Source organism: Channa argus, chromosome 20 (genome assembly GCF_033026475.1).
Source record: "Channa argus isolate prfri chromosome 20, Channa argus male v1.0, whole genome shotgun sequence".
Lineage (NCBI taxonomy): Eukaryota > Metazoa > Chordata > Actinopteri > Anabantiformes > Channidae > Channa > Channa argus.
The window spans coordinates 20,537,055-20,557,276 of NC_090216.1; the positions used below are offsets into that span (position 1 = coordinate 20,537,055).

The 20,222-nt window shown below is 38.6% G+C and overlaps 1 protein-coding gene across 28 annotated transcripts in view; it reads right to left on the reverse strand.

The window, feature by feature from the left end:
- The window catches only part of rbfox1 (RNA binding fox-1 homolog 1), a 334,608-nt gene that overhangs the window by 47,304 nt on the left and 267,082 nt on the right, over positions 1 to 20,222 (reverse strand). For 22 of the 28 annotated variants that reach the window (XR_010911868.1, XR_010911867.1, XM_067488484.1 and 19 more), the window contains one exon: positions 3,222 to 3,521. The exons of 2 other annotated variants lie outside the window; for them this stretch is intronic. Coding sequence is in view for 24 of the 26 variants with exons in the window: in XM_067488475.1 (XP_067344576.1) it covers positions 3,222 to 3,521 (300 nt within the window). In the remaining 2 variants the exon portion in view is untranslated. Of the gene's footprint in view, positions 1 to 3,221; positions 3,522 to 8,767; positions 8,837 to 8,955; positions 9,085 to 20,222 lie in introns of those variants that run through there. 4 more of the 28 variants (XM_067488473.1, XM_067488483.1, XM_067488485.1 and 1 more) reach the window with 3 other exon arrangements.

Genomic DNA, 20,222 nt, shown 5'->3' on the forward strand with positions numbered 1-20,222 from the left:
CATCAGGTTACATGAAATTATCTAATGTCATTTTTGCAACATTGTATATGTCACTGCATCAAACTAGGACAGGATTTGAAGACATTGTTTTTTCCTTTAAAATATGCATAACAATGTCTCAAAGTTTATATTCAATACATTTAGTTAAATTAATCATCATTAATTAATTCTTAGCTGCCAGCACACTACACATTGCTGTAATGATTTTTACCAAAAAATACCCTAATCAGTTACTGTGATCAAAATAGCCTTAGAGTACCAACAGTAAAATTATTCATTATGGACACTGTCTCATTGACATATGTCTAATTTAACAATGCATCCATTCATTGTCTTTACCACTTATCAAGGTTCATCATTGCAGGTAGCCTGCAAAATATCGCACCTGTCATTCTGGACTGGTCCTCATTTCTGAATGGAATATTATTTCAATATTATATATAATTCTGTTATACTTATTGATTTATTAATGTGTAAACATTAGCCACAAGAACCTAACTATGTTATTTATTCATTCATTATATAAAATATTATAAATCAGCAAAAAAGAAAAAACTGTAGTGTAGTATCAGAGTAAATGCATTTTGTGTTAGTTATTTTAAAATTTTCTTTTTTTTTTTTTTTTGCCGAGCAGCCCCAATCCATACTGTCCATATCCCCTCCAGGGATCTATGCAAATCATTATCTGAGAACACTAAATAGAGAGTTTGGTAGCTGCTGTCCAAGAAAGAATGTTACTGGATCTCATTTAGTTATCATCCATACTATTTCATTAGATCTATATGAAAAATGTTGTTTATTTCTCTTCTATAAAACAATTTGTAACTCACATGGAAATGTTTCTGCTACTGTTTTAAGACTTAATGCTATGTTGTCTACATGCTGTCCTGTCCCTTTCTATCAGGGATGTCAGATCAGATAGCGTTTGTTTTATACAGTCTTCAAAAGATTGCTGTAAAGTAATTTTTGTAGGTACAGTACTATGAACAGGCTCCTCTTAGCCATGCATGTTTAGTGGGATTTAGCGTTTTGTTCAGATCAATATTTCATATGTGAATTAGGTTTAAAAGTCTAGCTTAGACCAAAAAGGAAAACTGAGAGAAAACAATATTACTATGCAAAATAAAACCCATCTTTGCCCATGACACTTAAGGCCAGTGCTGTCATAAATATTTATGAATGAGCTGAGTTATAAATTCAGAAAATAAATGACTAGGATGATTTTCATTTGATACAAGGCTATATTAAACATTGCATGAATTCTATTAGAAAAGTAGCTCAAAAATGGCTCCAGAGATCACTTGCAATTGTCTTTAGCAAACTTAAGTGTTGGAGTGATAATGAAATAACACTTTGAAAATAACACCTTCGGGCTTGTTTTGAAGACTTGCTATACAGCATAGAGGGGACAATAAGGGCAAAGAGTAGAGCGCACCATTACCTGAATTTTGGCATAATTGTATAGGCACTGATTTTAAATAAAATATGTTTGAGGTGTCAGCAGCAGTGGTCCTTCATTTAGCAGGTTTAGTTTTTGTATCAAGCAGCAAAAACATTGTATGTATGTGTTTTTGCTAATTGGCCTTAGTCGACATCTCATGTCCTGCAATGTGACTATTGTATGCTCACAATACATGTGTACATATAGAATATATCACAAATGTGGTATAGTTGTTGGCGCCACACAGGCTGTCATGAGTGTTTAAAGAAACTGCTGAGCTACTAGTATTTTCATGCACAAGCATCACCTGGGTTCATAGAGAATGGTCGAAAAAAAAAAAATCCAGTGAGCAGCAGCTAGGCAAAAATGCCTTTTTGATACCAGAGATCAGTAATAAAAAAATGATAAATAAATAAATAACTAATTTTTACAGGAATGCAGAAGAACATCCCTGAACACACAACACATCAAACTTAAGGTAGATGGGCTACAGCAGCAGATGATCGCACCAGGAGTCACTCCTGTCAGCCAAGAACAGGAAACCAACGCTATATTCCTCAAGAGTTGATCAAAATTAGACAACAGAAGATTGGAATGTTGCCTGGTCTGATGAGTCTCAATTTCTGCTGTGACACACAGATGGTAGGGTCAGAGTTTGGGATAGATCAATGGCTTTCAGCTTGTCCTTTCAGAAGTCGCCACAGCAGAACGTCCTCTGCACGTTGATCTGCGGATGCCTTTCCTGCTACAACCCTACCATTTTTATCTGGGCTCAGGATTTGCACCAAGGTGGCCCTTGGTGGTTTGGTGAGGCCATACCTGGTGGGGTGGCATTTGAACCTGCGGCCTTCTGCATCCCCACTCAATGCTCTAACACTGAGTCACCAGGCCCAATTTGGCTGATGACTACTTCCACCAGGACAACATGCTAAAATCTTTTCAAATTTAACATGACAATGAGTTGTACTCAAATAGCAACAACAGCCAACAGATATCAATCAATTAGTGCACCTTTGGGATGTGGTGAAAAGGGAGATTTGCGTCATGGATGTGCAGTATAGTCCAAAATCTCCAAGAAGCTTCACTATCTTATTGAAACTATGCTACAAAGAATTAAGGCAGTTATGAAGGCAATAGGAGGTCAAATCCGGTACTATCAAGGTGTGCCTAATAAAGTGGCCAGTGAGTGTATACATAGCCCTATGTGAGAAAGCAATGTCAAGTACCACCTTTTTCTTGAACAAAACACACGTCTAAACAAACACGTACTGTATGCCCAGGTAGCTTGTAGTTAGTATAAAACACAACATATTTTGTAGGACATTCAGGTAAAGCATTTATAGATATATAAGTCTAACATAATCTTATTACATGAATCAAACAAATTAAAAATCTTATACTTTTGGGTCATATTCCAGCTTTACCACTGTGAACCACTTTGTGATGATCCAGTCCTTCACCTCTAGTATACCTCCAGGTTATGGTCCAGTCCTGCAAACCTCTATCTTCAAGTCACAGTTCAATTTAACTTTTCCACCCAGACCAATAATGAGACTTTGGTGGGTGAGGAAGGTAGGGCTGCTAGATAGAACTGGGTCCTCTATTTTTTTTTCCTATATAATTTTAAGTATTGTTTGAAAGATATGAGACCTACTTGTTTGTGTGACACTAAGAAAGAAACAAAATAACACAAAACAAAACAGGTTTTAGCCATATATAACTATAAATTTTAAAAACATTAAACCAAGCTAAACCGCCAGCTTTTCCCATGATGCCTTACTGTGGCTGTGCCAGTGACCGTCTGACTTCCAGAGTCTGACACACTCTGCTCGCTGTGACTCTGCGAAGTCTGGTACATGTTGAGTGGATGCTCACTGACGGACGCCTGGACCCCAGTATAGTCCTGTGGTGCTGCTGGGTGCTGGTGTGGATGAGGATGCGGGTGGGTGTGTGGATGTGGATGGGGGTGTGAGGCTGTGAACTCAGTTGGAATGCCGTTCTGGGAAGGGGGAGCAAACTGGGCTGATGGATAAGCCTGGGCCATGGATGGGTCTGGGGGTGCCGGTGTGTCCTGGTTACCCTGTGTGGACAAAGACATGCATTTTTTTACTTAGATGACTGTTTCAACATTCCAAAATTACACTGCCTATATTCCCTTAATAACATCCCTTTAGATTTTTATAGTATTGTACTGTTATTTGCTCTCTAAGTATACGGCAGTGATTGGTGGTCTGCCAGTTTGGTCCAGACTGAAATAGCATTGAAGCTTTTAAATGGATTTGCTAATTTATTTTTAAACCTAATAGTATTTTGCATTAAGTTTCCTAATTTCAACAGCCACAATTTGTTCTTGTAGATCCCTGTTGTTATCCAAGAATGATAAAAAAAACACATCACTTCGCTGGGTGATGCTCCAAAACACTTGGTGGGTAAGTATTAGTAAGTAAATGTGGACAGAAATGTATATTTCTGTATGTTTTAGCTAAATAGCTCTTTCCTTTTTGCAGCCCTTAGACATATTGTGTAAAGCCAGACAAAATACTGATATGCGCATACAGTACATGGGAGACAAAGGACATGCTCCAGAAAAAGTCTACATGTGGTGTCTGGTGCAGTCACTGGAGCTGTGCGTGCATCCATGTAGCAGTCCCAACTTTGTTTGCAGCACCTAATGTGGATTATCTACCTGATCATTAGCAGAGGCGCTTGGTGCCAGCAGTCAGGGCTGACAAAAGTGAAACTATTTACAGCACTGTGTGCTCAGGGTGTATAAAACTAACAGCAGTCATCCACCAGCCGCAGGGTTATTGGTTCAATTCCCCGGCTCCTCCAGTCACATGACAGTGTTCTTGAGTGTGTTCTTGAGCAAGACACTGAACCCCAACTTTCTCTTGGTGAGTGTGGCTTAGCTGCATAGCAGCTTCCCCATCGGTGTGTGTGTGAATGCGAATGGGTCAATGAGAAGCAGTGTAAAGTGCTTTGTGGGTACCAATAGGTAAACAAGTGCTGTATAAGTGCTGCAGACCATTTACCTGGAACGCTCTGTCTGAGAACCTGAGGGCACCACAGACTGTGGACTGTTTAAAAAAAGAGTTCAGAATTGTTCAGAAAAGCATTTTAAAGTGATCATTAGCTTTTTTTTATGTTATTTATTTTATTTTATATTTTATTATTTTATATGTTTCTATGCTTTACATGTTTGTTATGTTTTATTCTTGCTTTTAATATGCTTGTGTAGCACTTTGAGATTTGTGGACAAACAAAGTGCTTTATAAATAATGATAGGAATAATAATAATAATAAATATTATTATTATTACCTCTACCAGGTATAAATTACATATATGCAGTACCTGCATATTAATTTTTAATCTGGCAAACTATGAAGTCCCACAAATGCTAAGACAAACTAAATACTAAACTTTCGAAAGGAATGGGTTTGCAATGGGCAGTGGGTTTGATCAATCACATACATTTTTTAAAAATGCAGGTAAAAATGCAGGAGATATTTTTAGTATTTTTTTCATGTCTCTCTGAATGATTTTAATGCAGTCTGGGGCTATTGTGATTTAATTAATCCAGGTAGCATCAATTTTAGTTCTCTTCATTTCTTCCAATTTCCCTCAAATTTTGGACTTTTCAAATAACTTTGCAGGAAAAAATGAAATACAGTTAAGTCTAAGACATTACCAACTAACATCAAAATTGGCATCTTTCCAAAGACCAAACAATAGCAAAAATAAAACCATCTACTGCAAAGTCAGCTGCTTCAGACATTTTAAAAAGAGCATAGCTTCAAACTAGTGCTAGAAATTTGTTTTTAGCTTAGTGTAGCCCTGAATCCCAAAAACAGTGAAAACGTTGGAGGAAAGGAAATGACTGCCCCAAAAATGTGCAGTGTGTGAGTGCAGTGTGTAAGAATGTGTATGTGAAAGAAGTTAGTCCTATGGGACATTTATATCTCAGCCATTACAGAGAGAAAGAGAGAGAGGGAGAGTGAGGGAGAGAGGTGCCGCCATGTGTAGGAAAAAGAAACAGAGAGGGAGATGCAGACAGTGAGTCTTGGCTAAATGCTCTACTGTGTAATGAGAACCACATTTAGAAGGCTGAAATATGCTTTACGTGGCAAAGCCCTGCACGCACCCACACGTGCAAACACACATACACACACACACACACACACACACACACACACACACACACACACACACATACACACACACACACACACACACACACATACACACTGACAGGCAACTGAAAGCATACAATTAAAATTCAGAATAAGCACACAGACAGAAGGAATTTGCTTCTACCTCAGAATAAAAATGACTGTATTTTTTCCTAAAAGACAATTGTATTTTAGGATATATATATTTTTTTATGTTTAAATCTAAATGAGTTTTCCTCCCCTTCACTGATTGACTATTTATCTCCCTTTGGAGAACACCATAAAAGCCACTTACCACTAAAATATTGACTTGACTTGCACGGGAAATCATCACACTGCATTTATACAGTCAGCATTCCCTCTGAAAGCCACAACTCAAATGGAACAGATGACATAAGGACTTGTGTGTCTATCAGGACCTTTCAAAAGAAAACAGCTCAGTACAGCTTGAGTTTTATTTCCACAACTCTGGACATCAGGTTAATTCCTACTGATAACAATGTATTCACCTAAGCAATTACTACGATCTTGGAATTAAGCTACTTGACTGAAAATAGGTCAAACTGGGCAACAATTTTACCTGAGATGTCAGTAAAAATCTCACTGCTCAAGAAAACTGTAAACACAACCCCAGCAGTTCAGAGGGTCAGAGCTGAAGGACAAGAGCTGGTAAACTGTGATAAAAGTGATGTCACTGCACCCCCCATATGTGAAACTCAAGTTAAAACATTGTGTGAACGCTACTAAGCTCAGGAACTGCTGACTATGTGTTCTGCAAAAAGTGGGCCAAAAAAGTGCATTTTTAACAGACACCTCTATCCCAAATGTGGCCACATTTTCAACAAACAATCCTTTTGGTTGTATGAGAGTTTTGGGACAGATAAGCATAGTTTGGAAATATATGTCTTTTCTGTTTGGTTGTGTTTGTAGTGTTGTAACACTGTGTATGCCCACACTGTCACCTACCAACGGTCCAGTAAAAAAAATTATATAATTCAAAATTTAATTTCATTTCCTACAGTGGAAGCCTCCAGTGTGATCAACTCAACAGCATCTTTCTAAGTGAACACCCTCATTCTAGTCCACAATTACTCTTGCCCACTCCATGCTGCCATTGTGAAGGTCTTGGTGCTCCCTACACATCACAGCAAACAATATCTATGAAAAAGGTAATTAGTTCATTGCTCCCATGACAATAGAAAAGGCTACTAAACTCTGCATGCTCAGCAGAATCACTCCCAATATACAATATACAAAAAGTATTCGCTCACCCATCCAAATAAATGAATTCAGGTGCACAAAGCAAGGTCAATAAAGACATGGATGAGTGAATTTTGTGTGGAAGAACTTGACTTGCTTAAAAATGTCTTCTCCCTGATAACTAAACTCACTGGTCACTTTATTATGAGCACCTGTACAGTCTAATTCAATCCAATACAGCAGCTCTACCATGAATTCTATGTTAGAGAAGTTATAATTTTTAAGATAATTTAAGTAAAAAGTTTTTAATTTAAAACTGTCATAAAGGTGATAATTCTACTATGTGTTTATTATTGAGGTGATAGTGGGGGGTAAAGCCATACTGGAGTGCATTAAGATGTGGATCTTATGTTTTGGCAATTTCCTTTATTTTAAATAGTGTGTGAGCAGCCATAAACACATCTGGTTTTAAAAAGTAAAATATAAAAACTTTATTGGTTGTCTAATCACTCCTTAATCAGAAGTTGATAAATCCCAATTTGTGTTTGTGCAGAGTTACATACCGGGCATATTTCTTCATGATACCAGCGATACACAGTGACTGTGTCTAAAATCCTACATACTTGTTGTCATACAGTTAGGATTCAAGTCTTACACTATTTCACAGACTGAGACCAAAATATGATTGCACTGGCTAAATTTGCGCTTGCTATAGCAATATACTGTACATGGATATATGTTATTAGAAAAGAAAATGTTCAACAACGTGTTTTATTTTACCATGACAATAAGTGTCATGGTTAAAATATTGTATGTACATTCAAAAAGTGCCTTCTGAATTAAGTATTTACAATGCCCATCCAGCCATTACCTTAACCAATTATCCTGTTTAGGGTAGCGGAGGGTTGGAGCCTATTCCATACCTGGGGGAGAGGCGGGGTACAGGTCACCATTCACTCACACATTCACAACTACGGGCAATTTAGAGTCACCAAATAACCTAACATGCATGTTGTTGGCCTGTGGGAAGAAACCGGAGTAACCAGAGTAAACCCGCGAAAGCACAGAATTCCACAAAGAAAGGCGACAAGCTACTGGGACTGCAAACCATTGACCTTCTAGCTGTGAAGTGTCAGTGCAAACCACTCCATCACTGTGCTGTCCTGTTTTGCAGGACATTTTGGCATCAAATGATTTTCGGGGACATTAATCACTGTGGCTGTTTTAAGCCCAAACTAAAACTCTCAATTAGCAGTCAATTATAAAACCTATGTGATTTAATTTGGAAAGAAAAGAAAAACAATAAAAATAAGAAAAATGTCAGATAAAACAATGAACATTGGGGTACAATTAAAGGTGTTTTGTTACACTTCACTGATAATAATGTTAAGGTTAGAATAATGACTATTATTAGGAAAGGAACTGCCATACACACACACACACACACACACACACACACACACATACACACAAACACAAATCAGGTCCTGGCAGTTGTTTGTAGGTTCGTTGTAAGTGATTTGTCTCAGTTTTGTGTCAAAGTCTTTCTGAATGAATATAGTTCCCTGAGCTTCGGTTCAGGTTCAGGTTAGGAGGAAAACAAATGGATAACGACACCAGCAGGAAGCTTTAGGTGAACCTTTGGAATATTTTGTTCTCCATTTTACAGTGGACATACTACTTAACATACATACAGTGCACATTAGGACAGAATTCCTTCTTCCTTCTGCTAAACAACCAACCTTACAGAGTTTCTAGTTTTCCTCTCACTCTACTCCTCTCTTTCTTATTCTCTCTCTCTCTATGCGTAAAGTCATCGACTGCTGCTAGCTTCGACCATGGATGAAGAGAAAAAATGGTAGGTAGAAAGAAAGAGACACACATGCACTAACACGCATATAAACCAAGCAGGCAGACCGGCAAGCCCACATACTGCATTAATATAAACACACGTACACTGTACCCGCAAAAGGAGCTCGCAGCATGCTGCCTTCTGCAGTCACAGCAAAACAATGTGGACCAAGAGAGCGAGTGTGGAAGTGACAATAAGGAGAGTGAGAGAGGGAGAGAGAGAGGAAGAGAGAGAGACATGGAGGAATAAAGTGTGTGTGTGTGTGTGTGTGTGTGTGTGTGCTCAGAAGTACCTGCTCTACCATCTCGCCTCTGCCTTCCTCCATGCACATCCAGCTGCGCTATAATGTCCAGCCTGCCAGTGTCTGCCTACAGCTAGCATAAATTATGGATGGCTTTGTGTGTGCATGTTTGTGTGTGTGTGTGTGTGTCTGTGTGTGTAGCAGGGGGGATGAGCAGAAGGAGGAGGAGGAAGAGGTGGTGGAGAAGGAGGTGCCACTGTGAATAAACACAGCATTCCCCACAATGTTTTAACCACTTTTACAATCTTTCCCTTCTTTATTTCTGTGAAAGTTTCTTTATTTGTGGCTGTTTTTTTATCTGCAATATAAGATTATATGGCCAAAGGTTAATGGACACCTTTGTCCAGATACTTTTTCTCACATGGGTTGTTTTGAATGGCTCATGTAGCCTAGTTATCATGTGTGTCTCTACTGTATGGTGGCCCTGAGAGTTCAATACACTGCGGCTTTAGAAAACTCACTGAATCCCTATTTCTGCAGTCTACATGATAATTGTCCAGGGAGGACTACAAATGGATGGACATGGCTGGGGCATCTTTGTTGTTGCCATGTTGAATTGAGCATGTCCATGTAACATCTTTCTAATTAGTTAAACCTTGTTATGGCATGATCCAAGTATATTTCTAGTCATTTGTTTAGTATTTATTACCTGGAAACATTTCCATGCTAATCTGTTGTATTTGTATTTCCTTTATGTTTGCTTGTGTTTTCTGCGTTTGCAGCACTTTCCTACATTTTATTGGCTTTTGTTGATTTGGAGCACAATTCTGTTTGGGATTGTGATCTCTATTTGCAGGATATCTCTCGCCAAATAGGCTGGGTTTTTTGTATATGCATCGGGATTTGTGTATGGGATTGTATTTTTATATATGCAATGTGTTTTTGTATTTGATATTGTGCCCGATTAAATAATTGATAGATTTTCTTTCCTAAATGTTGTCAGATGATTTTTTTTTTTTTTTGTTGTTGTTCTTTTATTGCTTGTGTTTTGTTTGTTTGCATACATTTTCTTTAGTTGTGTTGAGGCCCTGGAATCATTGTAGTGGACAGGTAAGCAGTGCTGAGATGAAAAAAAAATTGGACAAGCTGCGAATGGTCATTTAAAGAAGACAAGTACAATACACATTTATTTTTTTTCCATCGGTGCTACCGTCACCTGGCCTTAATGCTCCTGTCGATAATGGGAGCAAGTTCCTGTAGCTAGGTTACAACCTTAGTGGAGCGTTAGGGCAGCAGGTTAATCTGTATTGATTTGGAATCACTGGAATGATTTTGAAATATTAAAATAATAAATAATAATTCTGTATAACAACAGCTGTCTAATGTAAATATCTCTACAAGACACTTTTAAGCAAGCAGCTGTCAATGTAATTTTCCTTGTTTGCTTATTACAGATGTCAGATGTTCGCTACCATTTTCCAATGGTAGCGAACAGGGCTTCAAACCTCCAAATTAGTAATATTTTTTTCTATTCAGTGCAATTTACCAGGAAAACTAATTATATATAATTGTTTATTATTTTAGTGAGCGATGCATGACCCCCACTTCTCTTATGTAATATATATTTGGGATATATGGGATACGTGTGTCTGAGTCTATTTGTCGTTCTGTCAGTCACAGAGCAGAGACAGAAAGAGCATGAGACACTTAACACACAGACAGTACATCATCCACAGATCAATAGTTTGCTAAGCGGCCATGGCCTTCTAACTATTTGATCACCCAGTGTGTGAGGAATGAGAAGCTGGATGAAGGGATGTGGAAAAGATGAGTTTCGGCCAGATGTGTATGTGTTTCTGTCTGGTCATATACTTGACAGATGGTTTGGGGCGATGTGAGGGAGGGTGAGACCGAAACAACGCCACTGAAGCAGGATGAACACACACACACAGTATTCCTGCGCTGCCTGGCAGACCAGCACAGTCAGGGCTCGAGGGCAGACGCTCATACGCTTGTTTGTTCATTGTTTGTTCATTCATTGAGATAGAACTTTATCTCAGTCATGAGTCAGACAGGGTCCCACCATCAGGCGTATCACGCAGATTGTTACCGGATGCTCTATTCAATAGGTATAACTGCCATCTTTGGTGTAAGAAACCCACAATGAAAACTGATTTGGAGATTCATACATGTGGAGCCAGATGTTAAACACAAAGACCCACCATATACCGTATTTCCCTTATGCAAACTGGTATGTGTAAAAACAGTGATACACACAGGCTGCTTAAAGGCTGCTGCAGGTCAAATGATGAGGACATTAAATATGAGATACTGTACTCAGTGTTACTCATATTTTTTTAAATCTACATAACATTGTGTCACATTTGGATAAAACAGGCATATATAGATTTAAGTGTTTCAGTGATGGAGTTTTCATTTTTTTTCATTTTTGAGCCTTTATTTCAGTATCAGTTCCATCCTAAACTATGAAGTACAGTACATCTGTTAAATGGTAAATGGAACTTATATAGCGCCACATTTCTACCTATTGCACTCAAAGCACTTTACACTGCTTCTTATACACCCATTCACACTCACAATCACACACACAAACACTGATGGGGTGTAAGTTGCCGTTTAGTGTCTTGCTCAAGGACACTTAAACATGTGACCGGAGGAGCCTGGGACTGAACCAACAACTTAGGGATTGGTGGACGGCCGCTCTACCTCGTGCACCGTCTGTTACCTGTTTATTCTTTATTTTAATTTTTTTCCCCCCTTTCGGTTATCCTGTGAGTTCAGGGTTGCCATCATTCATCTGCATGTTGATTTGGCACAGTTTTTTTTTACGCCTTTCCAGACGCCACCCTCCCAAGTTTCTACTGGGCTTGGGACCAACACTGCATTGCTTGGGATGGGGATGTTCTGTTGGGGTTCAGCATCTTGCCCAGGGACACTTTGGGATGTGGTCAGGAGGAGCGTGGCGCGAGCCTCTGACCCTATTGTCGGTAGGTAACCACTCTACCAATTGAGCCACTGCCGCCCCATTTTAATATGATGGTTCACAGATACACATGTATGATAAATCATTTGTATAGTATTACGAAGCACAGTAAAACTGCACTTCGTCGGCCCACTGAATACTGAAGCAGGCACAAGTATATTTCAAACAGAAATGGGGCTTGTGCATATTAGATTTATTTACAGAACCTGGATTGTGTTCAGCTTTAGAGATCTGGCAAATAGAATGTGTCTGTATCATTTTGACATTTTAGATGTGAATCTATACAGAAGTTTGTGCATCTGAAGTCATTAATAGTATTTTGATATTGAATTGTGGTTTATTTTATTCCAGAAAGTGGACATCTCTATGGAGGGGTACAAAGTGTCATTACTAACAAGTGATTTGGCTCTAATGTATGTTACTTTTCCTTTGCTCTCATACATCGCTTTATACGTTTGGAGGACAGGCGTCTGTCAATGTTAGGCCAGCTTCTCTATTCCGATGTTTAACACTTGTTAATTTGCTGAACAAGTTGACAGATGTTCTGATGCCATGATCGGTGTATGTACTTTGTTATTACTGAAGCTATTACACTGGCTCATGCAATTTGCTGAAAGAGAGCGAGTGCTTGTGAAAACACAGATGATGGCTCAGTAATATAGATCCATCTGTTCACTGTTGTCTTTGAGAGAGAGGTGTTTGTATCTCTCACACAAAACTGTGAACAGTTCTCATAAATCCTGCCATGTAAAGTTTTACTTTTTCACATTTTATGGCAAGGCAATGTTTATGTTACAATTTGCAACAATTTTAAGATGTAACAAAACTCATGTATAGTACCTCCATTTTACTAAAAGAAATATTTACCCTGAGCTTTATATTTAAAGTTCATATTCCCAGGGTTATTTAATTTGCTCTTCGTTCAGATCTGTATTTGACACTGGTCCTCGAAACTAGAAGATAAACGATAATAGTCTCTTCCAAAACAACCCATATGAAGTTTTTAATTTTAATAATTCAAAGTCCGATGTCATTTGCAATCAGATAGATACAGCCCACGTACATACTATGAATAACAGGCAGTCATTAGTAAAGGGACAGGGGCATATATTGTATTTTTTATCTACTCTTGATAGTGCAGGTCAGGAAAAAGTGGCAGTAATGTAGATCCAACATGCTGACTAGTTTTTCAGAGCCATCTGTGTTCCATGAGACAGGTCACTACACTGAAGGGCACTCTGGCATCTGCCAGTACTGCTCTTCCTCAACTCTATATTGTCAAACCAGCCCACTGTTCAACTCTGTCCCAAATCAGCAGACTGAGAGAATTGGACACAGAACCACAATCATACACCACAATCCTCTCATTTTTTGTTTGTTTGTTTGTTTGTTTTTAAGATATTTATAAAATTAACTATAGTTTGGTCGTGTTACAGTGGTTAAATTTGTCCCAGTAGGGGGCTTTGAAACTTTGTGGACATTGCATGAGCCTACAGTGTGTGGGTTTCCGCCAGCTGCTTCAGTTTCCTCACTAAGTCCAATAACATCCAGGTTATTAATTAGTGAGTCTAAATTGCCTGGAGGTGTGAATGTGAGCTTGAATGTGATAGACTGTGCAGGTAGTGCTGCACTTCTATACTGCATTCTCTCATAAGTGAGTATGACTAATAGATGGAGGGATGGTCATGCTAATGGGTGCTACTACAGCTGTGTATTGAACCGATGTCCTTGCAGTTTTTAACTCAATACATGTCCTGTCTTATCGGTTCCATTATCTTTTGTTCCCTGTAACTGTAACCAAAGAGTTTTGTGCATAAACCTAACCAAATTCTATTCAGAGTAAGGGCAAATCAGAAAACATTCCTCAAACTACATTGTAAAGGTGCTTGTGATGTTTTTAATTTTTAAAACTCACATTTTACATTTAGTGATTTGGCAGATGCCTTTATCAAAAGCTTCTAGTGGGGTCAAAGCAAGAAAAAACTCTTAGTAAAGGAGAAAACAGTGCAGTCCTGTGAGTCCAAGAAAGACTAAATAGGATTTTTTCTTTATAGTTTAAGTGCAAAGGAAGTTGCAGAAGAATTCTGTCTTCAACTTTTTAAAATATAAATAATAAATTATATCTTATTCCACCATTGCAGGCCCACTGAGCTGAGTTTTGCTGAAGAGCGCAGTGGGTAGGAGAGATTGTATACCTGGATCAGGAACCTCAGGTCAGAATCTGCTGTTGAGTTGGCCACTCTCTGGGCAAAAAGTCAGAGTTTTAAACCTGATGGAGGCAGTGACATGTCCTTATTCGCTGGTGAAAAAATTGATGTGCTGTCAGGCTTTGAGTGGACAATTACTTACGATCCCAAGTTGATATTGATGTCGCGTTGTACTGAAGGTCTTGCTGGGCTCTTTGAGAGACTGAGCATCCTTCTGTGGTAGTCTAACTGTTTTGTTTATGGTTTGTATCGCTGAGTAGTGACTGTGGTGCAGGATGTAGAATGATTGCTCACCAATCCTACAGTTGTTAGTTCGATCCCCAGCTCTTCAGGTCACATGTCAAAGTGTCTTTGAGCAAGACAAAGTAGCCCAAATTAGTTGGCCAGCTGCATAGCAGCTCCCAAAATAGTGTGTGTGAATGAGAAACAGTGTAAAGCATTTTGAGTGCCAATAGGTAGAAAAGCGCTACATAGTGCAGATCATTGACCATTTTAGTGTGTGCATGCCAATGTGCAGTTAGCACAATGAATGACTATAGTCCGCAAAACACACGCAGTTGAGCTTTTTTTCATTTTTCTTTTTCAAACTGAAAAGTTGTTATGCCATACTGCTCTTTTATGCTAAAATTAAGTCTATGTCGGCTGTCTCTGATCGAGCTGTGACCTCTTCCTCCCTGAGATGACCAAGGCATTTGCAGTAACACACTTATAGACATGTATATATACTACCATCCCCATAGTGTAGTATTGGTAATAGGCTAAGTCAGTTAGTGTTGTTTACTACAAGATGGACATGTTTTTCTCTGCTACCTGAGAACATGGTTGAAATTCCTCATAGCCTGTTCAGAATGTGTTTTCAAGGTTCATTTCACCCATTTAAAATTTGATTTCTGACAGAGAGCCGGCTATAAAGTGTGATGTGACCTTGGCTGACTGCAACAACCGCCATGCAGATGAGCCAGAGCCAGCCCCCCCCACACACACACACAGACACACACACACTACCAGTCTTCTGTGCTGTGTTGTGTGTGTGAGAGAGTTTTCACCTATCCAGTACTTCACCTACTCACTATTTTATTAGAAAATCACACAGATCCTAATCTCTCTATGTTGTAAATCAATCGAGCGGCATTGTACAGCATATATCGTAAAAGTTCCTTGCATTTCAGTTTGTCCTCCAGCATAGAGTGATGTCTAATTGCTGAAAGAAGACAAAGACGATGATGAAGACGAAGAAAGATTAGTCAAATAAACCCAAATCTGACAATAATCATTTATACTGTTTGTTGTACACAATCCATGACAACTTTGCTTGGGTCCGAGTCTCTTGCTGCCTTAAATAGGTGGTATGTAGAGGGCTTCTGTGTTTATCTGTATGTTTTCACTTTGATGTTCTTTTTCTGTGTAAAAAACCGCCAAATCAAATTGACCATCATTTAGTGTTTTAAATTAATAAAAGGTAAAAAGGAGATGAATACTTCTTATAGATACTGAACAATAACACCCTAAATCAGTGTATTGGTTTATTTGATCTTAGTGTATAGTCAGTAACACAAGGTTAAGGTCCAGCAAATGTAACCCCCACCAAGCTCATGTTATATTTTTGGGTTCTGTCTATCTTTGCCTATGGTAGAATGATAAAATTGGATGCAAGTGCAATTAAACTAATGTCATTTGAAAATTATTTCTATATCCACACACAGAAAATCAAAAATGCAACCTAAACTGAAAATATTATACTCACATAACAGCATTAATGTAACCAAGCAAATGTACACAGCTCTCTCTCCCTTTCTAACACACACACACACACACACACACACACACACACAGCACAGCACAAACACACATACATTACAGGTCCTCCGAGGATTAATATCAAACATTTACTTCATACGTTTCCAAGGCAACATGAAGATGAGCTTCCAGACGCTTTGCCAAAAAGCTTCATGGCTCAGGCTTTAAACTGATCAAAGTCCCAATTCATGTGTGTGTGCATATGTGTGTTTGTGTGTGTGTGTGTGTGTGTGTGTGTGTGTGGGTGAGTGGGTGAAGGAGAGCATAAGAATAAAAATAGATAATTCCAAACTATTATCAGAGGAACTCAGCAGAAGAAATATCTGAAAATACTTTAGTATAAGTGTCTGGAAGATAAATGCATTTCCATTGTGGATCCCTTTAAAATAAAGTGAGAAAATCGAGCAGTTTTCAGGAATTCTACAAATATGTTAATTTACAGTAACACAACTGAATGAATGTTTGTGTTTATGTATGTGTGTGTTTAATACTGTTCATATAAGGAACACTAATAAATCATCAGCAGACATGCTATTAAAGGGCAACTTCACCAATTTTTTACTTGCACCACATGGCTTTAGTTTAGGGAGTAGAATAATGCTTTTAAACTTCTCTCTGACTTCCCTATATTAAATATCTCTCTTTGGCTGGCTGTAAAAAGGCTTCACATGACAGAATTTGGAGGAAACTTCAGTTCAGCTTATGTCATCTTGTTGCTCACACTATGGAGGTGGTACTCATGGCCAACCTGCTTTTCCAGAGCTCCCACAGACGATATTATCTGAACTCCTAATGATGTAAAACTCCTCCAGGCGATGTTGTCTGGAGGTATTTTTCAGACAGAGAACTATTTACATATAGGAAAGTCAGATAGGAGATTAAAAGCATTATTGTGTATTTACACCCTAAACTAAAGCCATGGGGAGCAAGTTGAATATTGGTGACGTTTCCCTTTAAAGAATCTTCACCATTTGTTGTGAGTAGGCCTTTGTCCTTTGTTCTTGCAATTTACTTTAAAAACTTAACACCACATAGCTCTCATATGTGCGAGACAGCTCAGTATGTGTGAGGTGTTCAGAGTGTATGTCAAAAGTTGCACTTATTGGACACTTCACAGGAATTGTTGTTAAATGTTGACATTGCATCATCTCTGTATATGATGCTATACAGCTGCAACACATTTGTAACAAATTATTTAGTGATGGACCAGCCCTTTGTATCGATTAGACAAATTGCATTTTCTTCCAATGAAAGAAAGATTAAAATGCTGAAATAAAAAAAAGTTTTATGCTTTTGCTGCTGTAGCAGCATAGAGAGATGACACAGTGTCACAACCATAAATATTTGCTTCATCTTGACTTATACAAAAAAGCTTGATTTTAATTCATTTTTAAGGTGTCAACAGAGTTTGATTTTAGCAAGAAAAACTCATAAGGGACTCTTCCTGAAACAGAGTGACCTTACACACAAACGCCGGTGTTCACCAAAAACTACAAATAAAGAGTTGGACAAGTCCATACATCACTTTGAGTTTTCCTTAGTTAAATATGCCAAAAATTACTACATTCAGAAATTTGGAATCTAAAGGTCTTGGTTCCTAAAACTTCAATTAGTATTTTTTATGTCTTATATATAACGTTACATTAAACACCCCCCATTCATATATTTATAAAAGTAGTTTGTGGTATAAAATGTATATTTAAGCAAAAGCACCTTAGATGTGCATCTAAGGTGTTTGTTTATACTTTTTATCAAAATAATCATTATGATAGATCTTGTTATAATGCATTTTTTGTTGCACTGTGTAAGAGACAATAGTGGAATTCCATTGATTACTATACATACTTGTATTTTTATAATACAGTTGTAAAAGATTACAGTGGCCCTAAGAGCTTATGTCACTGCATATCAAGAAAACACATGCAAATAGACAAAACACAAGCTAATAAAAAAAACTACGTAATCAATTTGACAACCCAGGCGCAGCATTAGGAAACATGCTGCAAAAAGCCACAGCACAACGAAAGGATGAAACGCACTGAAAAGCTACAACATGATGGAAATGTCTCTGGGAGCAACTAAACTCCTGTGGCGGAGGAAGGTGGTTGTTGGCTCCTCCGGTCACATGTCGAAGTGTCTTTGAGCAAGACATTGAACCACAACTTAGTTTCTCCCGGTGAGTGTTGGCCAGCTGCATAGCAGCTCCCCATCGGTGTGTGATTGTGAGTGCGAATGGATGAATTAGAAGCAGTGTGAGACCATTTTTACCATTTACTTAAACAACACACAGAGTTTGTGATGGTCAGAAATAATCATATTAGCAAAGTGTTTCCTTTTAATATCTTTTACTGTGGACTAATAAAGACGCCAACATTCTTTCAACATTTAAAAGGACACTTGCAGTTTATCCTTCTTCCACCTGTATTTAGCTGTGCGGCACTCAAGCCTCTCAGCATTCAGCCAGGGTACAGATTTAACTTTAGGCTGACTGGTTTTAAGTGGAGCCAAGGCATCCAATACAGTCTGTCCAATACGACTGCGCTACCTTCCTGGGCCACGGTCGCCCACGGTCTAGTGACAAAGTTCCTAATGCTACTCAGATTGTCAGTTTAAAGTGCTCTCATGAAACTTGTGAAAACTTTCTTAATTTTTAGTAAGCTCTTTATGGCAAGGGCCCAAATCCCACCTCCTGGCTTTGACTCATCAGTCCCCCTTATGTTCTGCTGTCTTTCATCAGTATGAGCCTGTTAATTTGTTTCAGGTTCAGGAAATTGTTGCTCATTTGATGCCTTCAGGTTCCCCTTGTGACTTTTCAAAGATGCTTTCTTACATTAGGGCCATTGGTTCTCGTGTCAGTTCTCTTAATGGTAGTTTTACGTCTGGGGTGGTCCCCAAAAATTAACATGCTGTAGTTCAACCTCTTATCGAGAAACCTAGATCCATATGTTCTTCCTAATTTTAGGCCAATCTCCGAAAATTAAGGATATTAAGGCCTGGACGGCTGTTAACTTCTTACATTTTAACTCTTCAAAGACTGAGGTGAGGGTGTTAGGAATACTAATACTAATACATCTAGAAGGATTACCCCTATAGACTTGGGTCCCTGGGCTGAGTACGGCAAATCCCAAATTATTAACCTGAGGTTAAAGATGGATACTGATCTGAAGCTTGAAAGACAGATCCAATACGTTGGTAAATTTAGATTCTTCCACGCAACCCTCCTCAATTTCTATCGGGATTGGACCGGCACTGCACAGCAGGAAATGAGAATGGGCCGTTGGGGGTTCAGTGTCTTGCCCAGAGACACTTTGACATATAGCCGGGGTCAAACCACTGACCCTGTGGTCCATGGAAAACTGCCTGAGCTACAGCCGCCTCACTCAAAATATGAGCATAGTTCTTTTATTTTATTCACACTTCACTGGCTGCCTGTGCACTTTAGGATCCACTTTAAACTTCTTCTAGTTAAAAATGGCTAAATAATGCTGCCCTGCTCTACCTCTCTGAGGGGGCCGAGCTTTGGAGACAAGCGAGACAAGCTGCCCTTGTACATTAGACAGGCCTCATCCTTGCCTGTATTTAAATCCCTTCTTAAAACCCACCTGTTTTCACTGGCCTTTGAAACAATGTGAGTTGTTGACATTATTTTATCTGTCCGTTATTTATTGTTATCTGTTTTATTGGTTTTATTGTATACTTTTTTGTGCTGTTTTGTATTTCTGTTCATTTTATCTTTTAATGTGTACAGTACCTTGGTAAACCTAGTCGTTTTAAAGTGCTCAACAAATAAAGGTTTTTGGAACTTGTGTCAAAGGTGAGGAAATTAGTCACTTTTTTAACAAAAGCCTAAAAGCAACTGAAGTTTATTGTGAAAAGCAGGCCCTGGTAAACCTGCCTAACCACAAGAATGGTTTTGACATAGGTGAAATGGTACTTGAAATGCTGGAGCATTTCAGAGACCAGCAGTCTGATGTGCTGAACATTCTGCTGTCAAAGAAAATAAAGAGCAGAGAAGCCATGGTTAGTGGCTGACAGAGGATGGTGTGACACTGATCCTAGAGGTCATCAAATTGATGTCCTCTTTGAAAGTGGCAACCACATTACCCAGTAATAAAAAAAAAATAACATCTTAATGATTGCTCTAATCCAAGTCACACTGCAGAGGCATTCCAAGCCAGATGAGCGATTCAGGCAGGACTTTGAAGGTCGATATACATATCTCCAAGACCTCCACTATGACTTAGTGCTGGATCCAAGCTTCAAAGACCTGGCTTTCCTCGATGACAATGCCATTAAGGACTTAATAGTTT